Source organism: Ischnura elegans, chromosome 1 (genome assembly GCF_921293095.1).
Source record: "Ischnura elegans chromosome 1, ioIscEleg1.1, whole genome shotgun sequence".
In the NCBI taxonomy this organism is placed as follows: Eukaryota; Metazoa; Arthropoda; class Insecta; order Odonata; family Coenagrionidae; genus Ischnura; species Ischnura elegans.
In genome coordinates, this window is record NC_060246.1 from 53,237,319 (window position 1) to 53,252,853 (window position 15,535).

At 38.4% G+C, this 15,535-nt stretch overlaps 1 protein-coding gene across 1 annotated transcript in view; it reads left to right on the forward strand.

Annotated features, from left to right (window-relative positions):
• The window catches only part of LOC124160663 (cubilin-like), a 270,327-nt gene that overhangs the window by 132,944 nt on the left and 121,848 nt on the right, over window positions 1–15,535 (forward strand). Inside the window, exons 37-38 of the mRNA XM_046536589.1 lie at window positions 3,123–3,330; window positions 8,471–8,677. Of these exons, the coding sequence (XP_046392545.1) occupies window positions 3,123–3,330; window positions 8,471–8,677 (415 nt within the window). The remainder of the gene's footprint in view (window positions 1–3,122; window positions 3,331–8,470; window positions 8,678–15,535) is intronic.

Here is a 15,535-nt window from a genome sequence, read left to right on the forward strand (position 1 = left end):
ACATTGAAAATAATTTAAAGTTTATAGATAATTACATGCATAATAAGTAGAGATGTGCGAATAGTATCCGCAAATACTCGAATACCTCGAATATTAGAAAGGATTCGATATTCGAGGTTTCGAATAGTTACGCGAAAAGTACCGCCTCGAATATCTCGAATACTTTGAATTTCGCGTCATACACTGTTGCACGCACGTCGTTGGTAGTTGACTCGCAAAAATGTAGAGAATTGTAGTAATTTTGTGCTCGCAGCGCCATTTTACGCAAGTTGACGAATTACATCAAATTCGTGGATTTTAGCCGTGAAAAAGGTTCGACGAGGGGAACCGAAAATGGTCGGGTGAAAAAATCCGAAAATCCCCGATTCCCCCCACCAGGAGAACCTCAGTGCCGTGGGATAGCAACCTTAGGGCATTTCCCACGATCCGCTATCCCCCTCCATTCAGCACTCGCCTCACCCACTCTGACCCTTTCCTCTTCTCCGAAATCAAACAAAAGGTCCCAGCTTGCTCAGGGATCGCATTACGAAGACCCCTGTTTCGAAAAAAATATCGAATTACGAGAACAATAAAAACGTGTTTCACGCCCTCCCCCCTTTTCTCACCCACTGACCTTTTTCTGGCTACCTGCTTCGAAGTTCCCCATTTCTGGAGGTCAACTGCTGTGTGAGTACCGTGGGATACTTACATTAGCGCATTTCCCAAGATCCGGTATCCCTCTCCATTCAGCACTAGCCCCCCCCTCTGAGGCTTTCCTCTTCTTCGAAATAAAAAAAAGGTCACAGCTCGCGCAGGGATCATATTACGAAGACCTTAGCTTCGAAAAAATACCAACTTACACGAGAACAATAGAAACGTGTTTCAGGCCCTCCCTTTTCTCCCCCACTGACCTTTTTTTTCCTACCAGCTTCGAAGTTCCCCATTTCTGTGGAGGTCAACCGCTGCATGAGTCATCTATTAGCACAAAAGGTGTCTAAGAATGACTTTCGTCAATTGATTTTACACCTTTATTGAATTGAAATATTAGTAATGTGCGCGTAATTTCAAAAAGAATAAGACCAAACACGACGTATTTCTGAGTTTATTTAAGCATTTTACGCAAAGAAATAAATGTCAAAATACGACGGAGACTTAGCATTCTGGCGAAACTCGATATGAGCAGCAGAGCTTCTCGGAAGTTGATGCGGTATTTTTTTCCGAAAGCATATATCAAGTTACAATTAATGAGTGGTGCTATAAATCTTTATTGTTACAGTCCCAGACAAAGGGATATTTTCTCAGAATATTTGGTTTCTCCCTGATAGCAATTCCAATCCATCTTCTTATCTCATGAGAACTCCCAAAGATGGACTGAAAATAATTGAAGAAAATCCGGTGGAATAGAGCTTGTATTTTGCAAAATGCCTCAGATTGTCAGCTAGCACTTGGCAGCAGAAGTGGGGGTAAAGCGATGTTAGTTGAATTAATGATATGCCCAATTGTTTCCATAAAATTAAAATATTCATTAATCAGCTAAATTCCTGTTCGAATCATTTAAAGGAAATCAAACTTACTCCCCAAAATCTTGTGTTGCCTGCTGCATAGGCAACCGAGTCAAACATTCCAGCATTCATCATTTAGTATTCGAGGTATTCGAATATTCGAGCAATGATTTAATATTCGAATTCGATATTCGAATTCGAGAAATATGCTATTCGACCCATTTCTAATAATAAGTATGTAGCTGTGGCACCCTTGCACTCTCCTCCTCCTACTTCATTATTTGTACCTCCATAAGTGAGAGAGTACATTCTGGAACCTATGTAAGCAAGAAACTGGGTGAGTGAGAAAACTCTATAAACGAGAAAAAATTTCCGGTCCTTTGAACTCTCACTTGTAAAGGTTTGACTGAAATCCTCGTAATTGATAAGTTTTTCAACATATGATTCACTTCATAAGATGCCCATCTATGACTCCTAATAACGCAACAAAGGAGATCAGTAATCTCTAATTTAAATATACATCGACGGAATGTCTTCACATTTGAAGTTTTATTTTACTGTCTTGAAAGCTGCAATTCTTCATCCTTATGTACTCTGCATGTTTAGATTTAATTTGAAGCAGGAAATGCATGAGTAGCACTTGTAAATTTTAGTCTCATTCTTGAAAAGAAGTAGAGTTTTAATCACATTACACTGCCACTAATTCCAATTAATTAGAGTAATGCACTGAAAAATGGTAGTATTTATGGCAAGTTAATTTCTAAATCTGAAATGACTTCATATTATAGACGTGAAGTGTGCAGGAAGACTCATTTCAAATGTACAGCTCAGTTTGAAAACATGGTATTTAATTTTATTTATATTCTCTATTCTCAGTGAAAAACTTGAGGTATGGAATGTACTTGTAACCTATTCAATCACTGAACAGGAGAGAGAATGGTAATAGAAAAGTATTGGGTAGGAAAGGGCAAAGGAGCAATGAAATGGGATGAAAGAAAAGTTATGCTAAGTTAAGCTAAAAGTTATGCAAAAGGAGAAAAAGAAATTTTACAATTCATACAAACACGCACTCACTCACCTAGCTAATTGGCCCTAAGAAACAAATTTTTACGTAGGTCTCACATGTGACAAGAGACACACGTGCAGTCAAGTTTGCTAAGATTCCTCTTAGGCCACTGATCTCTCTCGTACAATGAAATACAAAGCCTATACTAGAAAGTTCACGGGTACGCTCAGCATGCACCCTCAGGTGTATGCTTTGAAGAACAATTTTCCATTGCAATCTCAGGCACATACTAGTTTCAGAGACTTTTTCTTACACCAGTGACGAGGAATACTCTGATCTCATCGAAATTTTTCATGAGCAAATTTTAGAGACATTGCAACAATATTTGAGGGATAATGCTCAACAGTTTTTAAGTTAGAGAATAAGGTATTCATTACTCATGACCTTTTGTCAATTGTCTAGAATGATTGCATTAGCCAAACCTTAAGGGTCCCTTCAGGTATTTCCCATCTTTGGATACTTTGACTTTAAATGCGGATTATAATGCTATCTTGCATTTAGCTGGCATTAGGTGTTTTATGTCAACTGTGATAATTCAAATTAGTCACAAAACTCTAATTTTTATTATTTTTCAGCTCCTTGATGGATATGATGAGTCAGCACCAGTATTATTTGAAGATTGTGACTACAATAGCCCTCCACCTTTGACTTCTTCTTCCAATGTAGTTTATATTGTCTGGAATGTTCAACCTATCCGTGTGGGATCTTGGTTCTCGCTTAACTGGCTCCAAGTACCTCGAGAGCTAACATCCACTCCTGCTCCAGCAAATACATCCTTGTCAAGTAAGTACATATAGTGTATGTTGGAGATGATTTGATTTTAGTGTAAGAATGTGTTTTCTGCTAAAGAATTGAGATTTCAAAATATAGCCCTGATGACATTGAATTTTGTAGCGTTGATTATTTAATTCGTACACATTAAATTAGATGAAGTAAATAACCATTGGTGCTAGCTTGAGCTGCAGTAAAACGTAATGTCAGACAGTATGTATTTTTCATACCATGCTTAAAAACTTCCTTATTAACTCTTAAATTAGGTAATACATAATGTGAAGTACTTATAACCAATGTGCAGTGGAGTCTGTTGTAATGATTACAGCATATGGCTAGGGTAGCACTATAGAGAGTGATTTTTTGTGTTGTTTGGCCCATGTAGAAAAGCATAGGGAAATTATCTGCCTATTTTGAGTGGTCATGTTTTTGGTAGCATTATAACGAATCAATTTTGCCATGGATGCCTCCATGATGTATAACTCTAAAGATAATTCTGCACTTTTCCTGACTAGAGGATGGTTGTAAGCATAGATGTCCAACTCCACGAAAAACTTCTTTGACAGTTAAGAGTTTTACTACTATAAGTTCAGATGGCAGCAGCATCGGCATCTGCCGCCAAATTCAAATCACTAAAACACGACCTCCCTTCCCATTCCATTATTTCAAGTCTGTTAGCTTCAACTCAAAATGCCCGCAAACTCGTACGCACAAAATTACTGATTCTCAGGAGCGAATGGGTAGTTTCATATAATTTTTATTTGAAGGAAAGAGCCATCAAGGCCTCAGGGCAGTAGGTTATTGTTTATCTTAGGTTATTGCACATAAATTAAAATCGAATATAAAAAGACAAAAATAATATTTATTGTCAATAAGTACATTATTCATGAGAATAACAAACTTAGCCGAATAGTTCTGTGCTACATATTTTTTCATGATGAAGTTCTGAAGAATGATTCATCAACTCCTGGATAAAGAAAGAATAGCAAGAAACACAATCAGAGTACATCACTTGTAATGTTTCAGAAATTAAAGGGAAATTACACCTCCCTATGAAAAACACAAGAAAGTTATGAGAAATGCTAGGACTTTCAAACAAAATTAGCTAAGTGAATTGGCCATAACTGAGTATTGCACTGTTAAACAATTTTTAGACGATATCCACAAAAATCAGTTCTGTATGACAAAAATTGAAGCAGACGCATAACTATAGGGGGGGAAGGGGGATAAATCCCCCCCCCCCCCCAAAGCCTCAGAGAAACAAAAAGAAATTGTCTATTTTTGGCATTTAATAACTGCATCTGCTTAAAGTCAATTTTTTAGTGCGAAAATTGTGTGAAATGTATTTCCAGGCATGCTATTTTTTAAAAAATTTCCCCAACGAAGGTGGGGAATCGCCACCCCAGGCTATCCCCTCCCCCCAAAGCGTAGTCCTAGTTACGCCTCTGAATGGCAGCATGGATGATGCGATGATTCAAAACTTTTTAAGGAACTAGAAATACAGCTCAGTAATTTCTTAGAAGAAAATTATCTTAGACTGTTGCAAAGAGTATTTCAATACCAGGTTAAAATTGAAGAAAGATTCACATGACACCTACACAAAAATTCATACGATAAAGTTAACTTCACTTACAAAACAATTTGGTGTAGATAAGTGAAAAATAAAGGCATTAATTAAAAATGATTTAACTTAATTAAATAAATTTAAACAGTAATTCTAATACATAGTAACTTCAAACCACCGAGTTTGGATGTTCGGAGCAAGCACATAGAAGCATAAAAACAATGTGACGAGCGAAGGATGGAAGTTAACTAAGCATAGTAAAAATTATGCATTCCTTTTTCAAGATCCTTGGAATTTAATAATAATCGCTTCAAGCAGATGAACTACATTTGCATTGATCATTCTTAACAGTCCTATACTTACTCCACGGGAAAGATATGTCTTTATCAATTGAGAGGAAATAAACTGAAATGTCACTGTTCTTCTAAAGAGTTGGATTAAGTTACCCAAATTTAAACATCCAACAACTACGTTCTTGAGAAGTATTTCACAACACATGACAACAGATGCAATAAAAATGAATGTGACTTACCTGGCTACTTGTCGAGGAAAACAGAAAAACTTACAGCCCTCGGAAGGGCAGTCCTTAACTGCACAACAGTAACGTATTTCTTACGATACTCCAAATTTTGAAGATCTATTATGATGCGATACACGCTGGCAAATGCCGACATTCTTTGATTTCACTACAGAACTCCGAAACAACAATACAGTTCACTTGAGAGGACGCGGATGTCACCTTCATTTGTTTTTCTAATAGCACTTCGACCGAAAATAAAAATCATTAGAAATAGACATTTAGTTATCATAAGGAAAGGCAATATAGCATACATTGGAAATTCATGGCTGAATTATGCATTTTTATGGCTACAAATATTATATTTAGCAACAACTACAAGAATAGGTGTCGCAAATGCTTGCGGAAAAATTTCCCCTATCCTGTTAAACTTCCCTGGTTGTAAGCTTATATCAGATGCATTTTTCCAAGTACACTGTGGCAGATATATGGAACCTAATCATCTCCTCTACAATTTACTGATATCATTGTCTATATACATCTTAATTTCTTGCTTGGGGACCACCGTGATGCGAGATGCAGTTGGAAGGGATATCGCACCTGAATGTGTAGCACATTGTAGCGCTGTTGCTCTCAGAATCACGTGAGGTTTCTGCAGTGATTTTCCATGTTTGAGGAGACTTTCAGGCCTTCTTCAGCCAACCCTCACAAATTATTTGTGGTGATCGCTTGCTTTTGCCAGGATTCAGCCCTTATCTAATGGCGCTTGGCCTCTTCAATCTTGCAACTGCCCACATAGTGATGGACTGCCTCATGGTGACGTGCAGGTTCATATCTTTTTTCCACACAAGATAACTTTGCATGTCTCATGGATTGCCAAAAAGAGACTCAGTGCCACCTGAGTTGGAAGCTTATCCATGAATGCTTGAGACTCAAACAGTGATGTAGTATCTGGACCAATCCTTTTTTAAGTTATGAGTGAAATAAAATACACACATTCAGATGTTTTATTTCTGCAGTTTCTAGCAACACACATGAAATAGGCACAATAATATCATAGAGATGTCGTCTTTGGACTCATTCTTCTTTTGATTTTGCCTTTGTCACTAACTTTGAAATATCAAAGAGATATAACACCAATAGTGTAAAGTAGCTGTAAGGTTATATTACACCTTACTAGACTACTCATCCTTTACAGCCCAAGTGAGGACATTATGCAGTTGGCAAGGTCAGTAGTGAAACAACATCTGTGGGTGAAAACGAGTGGAAAGGATAATAATCCAATGAATATCTTCTCATGGTAGCCTTAGCATATACAGTGGAACCTCGATAAAACGAAACCCCGCGGTGCACTAATAAACACTCGCTATAGCGAATTGTCGCTTTACCGGAGGTGGTGCAAATAATAGCCAATATACCTCATATTACTCCTTTATTTTTATTTTCTTGCTTAGACGTGTTTGATGTTTTTTTGGCCATGGTGTGTTCCATCAAATGCTTTCTATTCATGCAACTCATGGAAGTGCGGGTATGCTGACGACTGCTTTCTGCCGCCCGAGGAACAAAAGAAGATCAAGCATTCGCGAATGCTAATGCCACAACATTTTCACCAAAATTTACTACTTATTTATCGAACGACAGTTTACCACATAAATTTGAGACTGAGCACTCCATTAACTTCATTTCTAACAGATCGCTAGCAATTACAGAGATTAAGGAGTCTTGGTGTAAGTTTTTCCGGCGGTGAAACCCTCGCTATGGCGAGAGCCAACACCAAAAGGGCCTCGTAAAAACGAAATTTTAACATGCTTATTATAGGATCAATTGACGGTGCATCGGGTATCTCTCGTAATAGCGGGGGTCTCGCTATAGCCCGTACTCGCTTTAACGAGGTTCCACTGTAGTTAACGACAAAAATATTGAGTTTGTTTGATAAATTTGCTCTAATGAGAGCATTCCTCCAGAAAAGTATTCGGTGTGACATATCCAAACATCAACATTTTTCTCTTTGTGTCTTTTATCTTTGGGATTACAAAATTAATAATACATGCAACATTGAATGGAGAACAAATCCAAACAAAGGTACGAAAGGGCAATAATCCGCCAGCGCTAATGGGATCATGGAAATCTCCCTATCCAAGATGGTCTGACACTTGGAGAGAAAGCATCCCAGCTATGGAATTATTTTATTAACCCGGGAAAGGGCACGCTGGGTGTATATCACCCCATGGTTCTTCTTTATTTAATTAGAATAATTGTTAGTATCAATTTAATGTGGTGGACCTATTTAAAAAAACACAGGGTAACTATATCATTCTAAGGAAAGAGAAAAAAAATATTTTCTTTGAGGTGTCGATGCACCTTCTAATGTTACATTTCGCCATGTGCCCTCTCCATGGTCAATAATAATAATAAAAAAGCTTTATTTGCCCGGAGATCTGATACATTTGTAAGCATAGTATAAGGCACGTCATAATCATTTACAAATTCACATATTATACACAATTGAATATTTCAACTTTAAGGGTCAATGAGATTAAAGGTTTTACTGATCATTCATTGATGCATAAAACTGTATAAATCAATGGAATTTTTGTCTTTTTGAACTGTTTTGACTGACTAATGAGGCAAATTTTGTGAGACATAGGCTATATTTATTATTGAAATGTAATTATTTTTAGATATAACCATTATAATAAACGTTCATTTACTCATACATCAACATAAATGTGTAATCAATGCAAATATACCACTTACCCTGCTGTAATAATCTGAAAACAAGACTATTTATGGTAGACATTGGCTGTAACGAGTTAGCATTAAAACTACTGATTTTCTGGGGGTCCTCAGTATTTGATATAATGGACTTTCACTGTATGTGGACTTGGTCTTGTTTCCATTTTCTTTTTGTGTCAATTCTTTGTATTTTTTTCCACACCCCTATGTTGTACTTTTGGCCTGTTTGATTCTGATTAACAAAAAAATTCTTATGTGCTTCATAATTTAACTTGATTTGCCTGTGAATGTGATGCAAAATTATGTATTTTGATGTGAATGATCTCTATTTCCAGTACCTGGGTGTGGGGGCATATTTACTGCTCAAACAAATGGTACAGTGTTTACTAGCCCCGGATATCCAAATGGCTATGCTGGAAATCTTGATTGTGAATGGATTTTTGAAACAACTCCTTACAACCACATCAAGATTCTTGTGAATGATATGAATTTACAGCCATCTCCTTATTGCTCCGTTGCAGACAGCTTGATGATATATGATGGTAACTATTTTGTTGGCTTATTTATTTGATCTGTGCTCTACTAATTATATGTAAAGAAATATTTTCACTTCAAATTTAATTTTCCCTCCCATGCTCATTGATGATTGCTGGTTTCTCGTTTTGGCCTCTGCACATGGGGAAAATGCAATACTTTTTTAAATTACTAGAAAAAGAAGCTCCCTTCCTCAAATATACTTGCCGAAAATTTTGCGGATGAATAATGTTTTTTAGCTGAGTTATGAGTCTTTTGAAATACATCTTCATCAGCTACTTGAAAACACGACGTCATCGGAGAAAGACGTCACGGCACGGTATCCACTGATGACAGACATGGGAAGTGGATAGAAAATCGGTCTATGCAGGGACTCAAATGAAAATTTGGCAAAAATAATTCCTCTGATAACGTCAAACTGCAGATTTTGAATAAGTTGGGTTACCAATGTGTTGTTGAAACAGATGAAGGGGACTGTTTGGGGAGATTTGGAAAGTTAAATAAAACGTTGATTGTGATCTAAGTTACTCACCTAGATCATTTGCTTGGTGAGATAAGTGTATTGCAGCATGGATATCCAATAGACAAATGTGTGAGAACTACCGTATAAGCGCATGTAAGGGGCGCACCTTTTTTCTCAGAAATCGCAGCCAAAAATGAGGGTGCGCCTCTTACACAAACTTCTTATCACCCCCTCCCCTTCGCCGGTCGCAAGTCCAAGGGGAACTGAGTGGCCTTGGTTTTCAGCGTTAGTGAGTTTCTCCCTTAGTGACGTATTTTTAAAATGCTCCTGTTTGCTTTTTTGTAAGCATCGCGCCGTCACGTCGGTACCCCAGAGGTGAACATGGAAAAGATCGCGCGGGGTTTTTCGCTCCGGAGGGCGCGCTAAATTTACTGCCACGAGTTAGCTTCCCGCGGCATTTATACTGCATATAGTAATCGCTTATCAAACGTAGAGAAACACGTAGTTTTGAAGGACATGATTAATAGTCAATATCTGCCTCCGAGTAATTTACATTATGCTGAGGACCTGATTTTTCAAAAATCATCTTCAGACGCTAATATGAGGATTATTGCAACTGAAAATTATATTGGTGCCAAAACCTGCGCTTAAAAAATTCGAACGAGTGTGTTCATTGTTGGACTAAATTGTGGATAGAAGAAATCAGAAATGCTTATAAGTGAAGAGCGCGGAGGGAGAGATCGAGGGGAAGGAGCGCGATCCCTCCGTCTTTGAAGCAACGAGGCTACGAGCGAAGGAGCAATGGACGAACACGTCCGATGTTGCATGTGACGTCGTTACCACCAAAGCGAAGGGGCAATGGCGCAGCAATGTGATATACGCAGTTTGCGTTGCCTAAAGTTTCCAGTCCATCTCGTCTTGTTTGAATGCGCTTATGCTGCGCTTGTATCTTCCGAAATTGTGCTGTTAGGACTATTTTGAATATTAGTAGCCTTGTTGTAACTATAAATCTTTGTGTCAAACAATTAGAGCTTAAAAAACTTAATTTTTTCAGATATTCGTCGCGCTAGATATCTTTATTTTTTTGAACCTCGTGCGTGTCATACAATTATTGAAAGCTATCGAGATATCTTCGGGCTCAGTAGATGACTCACCTAGCATTTGGCCTCCAGAAACTGGGAGATCGATCAAGGTCAGTTGGTGAGATGGGGTAGGGATGAAACACGTTTCCATCGTTCCCCTGTAACTTTTTATTTTCCTATTTTCCTGTGGAGGGTCTCGGAAAGGAAAAAAAACGGCAGAGGCATTGGCTGATGTAGGGCCGAGTGTGGCTCCGTTAAATCTACGACGTGGTTATTATCCTATGGCACTGAGATTGCCCCAATTGTTGTCCAAGCTCTTGGGAAGGTTCATGCTATGTGCCTTTCGTGTTTTGCCTTAAAAATTTCCACGGCTGAAATTCTATTGCAATACCCCTGCGAGAGCATTTGAACAAAATTGTTCGTGAATAGGACAAGCATCTTAGAGCAACGGCGTATGCGAAGGGAGGATTGGAACTTTTTCTACTCCCTCTTATGCCGCTATTACCGCCGCAGTTATCAAAATTTCCTCTTTCAATTGGTATTGAAAGAGGAAATTTCGATAACTATCGAAATTCCAGGCGTACGTCTGCAACACCGCGCGATAGTATAAAAAAAATGCCGCAAAATTTTTTTATTCATAGCTTCGATGCTCAAAATAGGGGTGCGCCTCTTACATACGCTTATACGGTATATAGATCGTGTATAGTGCCCAGTCACTGAAGTACCTCCATGTTCTTGCCGGAGAAAGTTTTTGCTTGTTTTCATAGGACAAAAATAAGAGAAGAAAGTAGTTGATGACCTACAGAATGGATTTAAATTAGAGATGTGCGAATAGTATCCGCGAATACTCGAATACCTCGAATATTAGAAAGTATTCGATATTCGAGGTTTCGAATAGTTATGCGAAAAGTACCGCCTCGAATACCTCGAATACTTTGAATTTCGCGTCATACACTGTCGCCCGCACGTCGTTGGTAGTTGACTCGGAAAAATGTAGAGAACTGTAGTCATTTAGTGCTCGCAGCGCCGTTTTACGCAAGTTGACGAATTACATCAAATTAGTGGATTTTAGCGGTGAAAAGAGTTCGACGAGTGGAACCGAAAATGGTCGGGTGAAAAAATCCGAAAATCCCCGATTCCCCCCACCAGGAGAACCTCAGTGCCGTGGGATAGCAACCTTAGGGCATTTCCCACGATCCGCTATCCCCCTCCATTCAGCACTTGCCTCACCCACTCTGACGCTTTCCTCTTCTCCGAAATCAAACAAAAGGTCCCAGATCGCGCATGGATCGCATTACGAAGACCCCTGCTTCGAAAAAAATATCGAGTTACGAGAACAATAAAAACAAGTTTCACGCCCTCCCCCCTTTTCTCACCCACTGACCTTTTTCTGGCTACCTGCTTCGAAGTTCCCCATTCTGGAGGTCAACAGCTGTGTGAGTTCCGTGGGATACTTGCATTAGCGCATTTCCCAAGATCCGGTATCCCTCTCCATTCCGCACTAGCCCCCCCTCTGAGGCTTTCCTCTTCTTCGAAATAAAAAAAAGGTCACAGCTTGCGCAGGGATCATATTACGAAGACCTTAGCTTCGAAAAAATACCAAGTTACACGAGAACAATAGAAACGTCTTTCGGGCCCTCCCTTTTCTCCCCCACTGACCTTTTTTTTCCTACCAGCTTCGAAGTTCCCCATTTCTGTGGAGGTCAACCGCTGCATGAGTCATCTATTAGCACATCAAGGTGTCTAAGAATGACTTTCGTCAATTGATGTTACACCTTTATTGAATTGAAATATTAGTAATGTGCGCGTAATTTCAAAAAGAATAAGACCAAACACGACGTATTTCTGAGTTTATTTAAGCATTTTACGCGAGGAAATAAATGTCAAAATTGGACGGAGACTTAGCATTCTAGCGAAACTCGATATGAGCAGCAGAGCTTCTCCGAAGTTGATGCGGTATTTTTTTCGGAAAACATATATCAAGTTACAATTTATGAGTGGTGCTATAAATCTTTATTGTTACAGTCCCAGACAAAGGGATATTTTCTCAGAATATTTTGTTTCTCCCTGATAGCAATTCCAATTTATCTTCTTATCTCCTGAGAACTCCCAAAGATGGACTGAAAATCCGGTGGAAAAGAGCTTGTATTTTGCAAAATGCCTCAAATTGTCAGCTAGCACTTGGCAGCAGGAGTGAGGGTAAAGCGATGTTAGTTGAATTAATTATATGTCCAATTGTTTCCATAAAATTAAAATATTCATTAATCAGCTAAATTCCTGTTCGAATCATTTAAAGGAAATCAAAATTACTCCCCAAAATCTTTTGTTGCTTGCTGCATAGGCAACCGAGTCAAACATACCAGCATTCATCATTTAGTATTCGAGGTATTCGAAATTCGAGGTATTCGAATATTCGAGCAATGATTTAATATTCGAATTCGATATTCGAATTCGAGAAATCTGCTATTCGACCCATCTCTAATTTAAATACTTTATCTAAATTGCCAATGGCATATTTCATAACATAAGTACACTCTTGAGTCAGGGTCACCGTAGGGTTTTATCTAATCGCCAGTTTTTTTTGGATGGCCACCAAATCTAGGATGCATCACTAATTTCACTTTGTAAACAATCCTAGAAATGTACTTAATAGTCTACCCATTGTAGGATTAAATATTAAGGAAGGTGGCTATTCATGAAAATAAATACTGATTACAATTAAACCACAGGGAAAAATAAGGACTATACAAGAAATATAAGACTTTTGGCGAGGTAAACTGAATACACCCATGTCTCGTATAGTGCAATTTCGATTAGCGCAATTTCGATATAGCGCAAATTCGTTCTTCGGGAAAACATTGCAACGCAGTGTAGCCTAATCAAAAATCTTAAACGCTCTTGTGATAAAACGTGAACTTGCGCTAAGTACACACGAAATTTCTATCATTTTACGCTTATTATTAGTATTGCTTGCCTCAAATCTTCTTTTGTGTTTATATATTAATCGAAATCCATTGCTGTGCAATGGCCAAAAGTATTACTCGTCATTGGGTCCAGATAACCGGCCTACCGAAGTAATTTATCTCGTCTCCTTAACAGAATGAGTTAATTTAGATCATTAATTAAGCGTGGGGCTAGTGGAAATGAGTTTTTTTAAAGCAATACTGGTTGAGACGTAATTTTTGCCGTCATAGGTTATCGGGCGATTGACTTCCAGGTAGAGGGTCTACGCTAAAGCCTTCAAGGTTATCGATATTCACGGGGGAGAAATGGAGCGGTGGCCGAGTTGCGCATGAATAGCATGAACATGTAAGAGGGTCCCCTATAGAGTCTCAAACATAATAGCTTCGTTCCCTCCCCGCAGTCATAGGCCCTCTGCGTCTCAAGAATACAGTTCAGCAGTAGAAGGTGACTTCGATAGAGCCATGCAGAGTAAAAACCAAGAGGAAATGACAAAAAATAGGAATGCGGGTAGAAAAATCAAGAATTTATCAAGAAAAACCATAAACCTAGAATATAAATTGATTTAGGTGAATTTTTTTGAAAATGGAGAACGTCAAAGCGATATTGCGCGGAAGTTTAAACGCACAATGCCTTATTCTGAATAAAGACGAAGTTAAAACATCAGTGGCCTCAGCCGCACCAACTTCTACCAAGCGGTCTACACATACGAAAAGTTCATAGTGAATCAGAACAGAAAGATGAGAGTGGTAATCGCTCCGAGACATTTAGTGAAAGCTCCGGTTGGTTCCAGAATTTAAACGGCAAGCAGGTATTTTCAGTGCGGCGATATCAGGTGAATCTGCAAGTGTTGATAGCGCAGTCACCACAACATTTTCTGATGAACTCCAAGCTGTGATTGAAAGTGGCTCCTTTCCCCCTCAAATAGTTTTTAGTGCTGTCGAGACGATATTCTTTTGGAAAAGAATGCATTCTCGTTCATTCATTTTCAGGGAAGGAAAACCTGGGTCAGGTTTCAAGGCATTTAAAGACTGTTTCACGTAGCTGCTAATGACTCGGAGGACTTCAAATTAAAATGATTTATCATTCATAAACTCCGCTAGCTATGAAATGGCATTCAAAGTAGCATTTGCCTGTCACTTCGATGAGCGACAAAAGGGCCTGGGTGACACGATAGTTGTTTTTAGACTGGTTTGAAATATCGTCAACTGCCGGCAATGCATTACGAACCCCTGAGATAGCAGATGTTAGACCACCCGCACGACAGGAGGGAATTTCCAAAGCACGTAAGTATTTTTTTAACGTGAATTAAAGTCTTCAAATGCGTGCATACTATCTTTAGAGATGTTTTAAACTATAAACATTTGTATAAATAATGTTTTCTAAGGCTATTTATGGGAACATATATGTTTTAGAGGAAATTCAATACCCAAGACCTATGCTACCAGGAACGCATCCCTATCTTCCCAATGTTAAAACGCTCTCGTATAACGCAAATTCGTATAGCGCAAAGACCCCAAGGAACGCATCCCTTGCGCTATATGAGACATGGGTATACAGTGGAACCTCGATCTATCGTTTTTCAGGGGGATGGATTCACTTTTGCTGATGCAGTGACTGGTTGTGAGATGGATCACACAGGCCGAAAATAGTTTATTATTAAAAAATTGTTTTTTTTAATTAAAACTCCCTCTACTCGAATAGTTCAGATAGCACGAAATTAGCATTACGTGTGGGAGTACATTCACATGATTGCTTATGTGTTTCCTACTCTAAGAGCCAGTAGCATACGCTACAGTGAGATAATGCATGCTTCAATATTGTTTAATCATGAGTATAAGCTTATATCTCCTCCAAACTGTATAATATCTATGTGCCTTGAAAAAGACATTTTTTTCCTGTGACCATGAATGAGTATTTTTTTTAATAAAAGGAACAGCGGACTCACGATTTTTTTTCATCAGGATCTTTGCTCATACATTAGTGATTACTTTAAACTGAACCATGAGTCTGTATTTGCATGGCCTTTCCCTGTGGATGCTGACAATGAAAAATGGTACTAACAGATTTTTTTGTAAACTTTATTTTTTTGCAGCTGAATTACTTCATGCTGAGAATATTTAATGATAATCGTGGGATCATTATGGACCACTTAGCCTTAGAAAAAAAATCATGCGTTTTCATCTCACAGGAATGGAGTTATGGGTGAAAATAAAAATCACCAGGTGTTGCACGTTGCGGCACTTTAGGGGTCTCGCCCAAATTTCAGTTGCTCATATTTCATTAACAATTAACAATTGGAGGCTAAAATTGTACACAATTTCTAATTATACCAGAATGTATGACCATGGCAAGTTTCT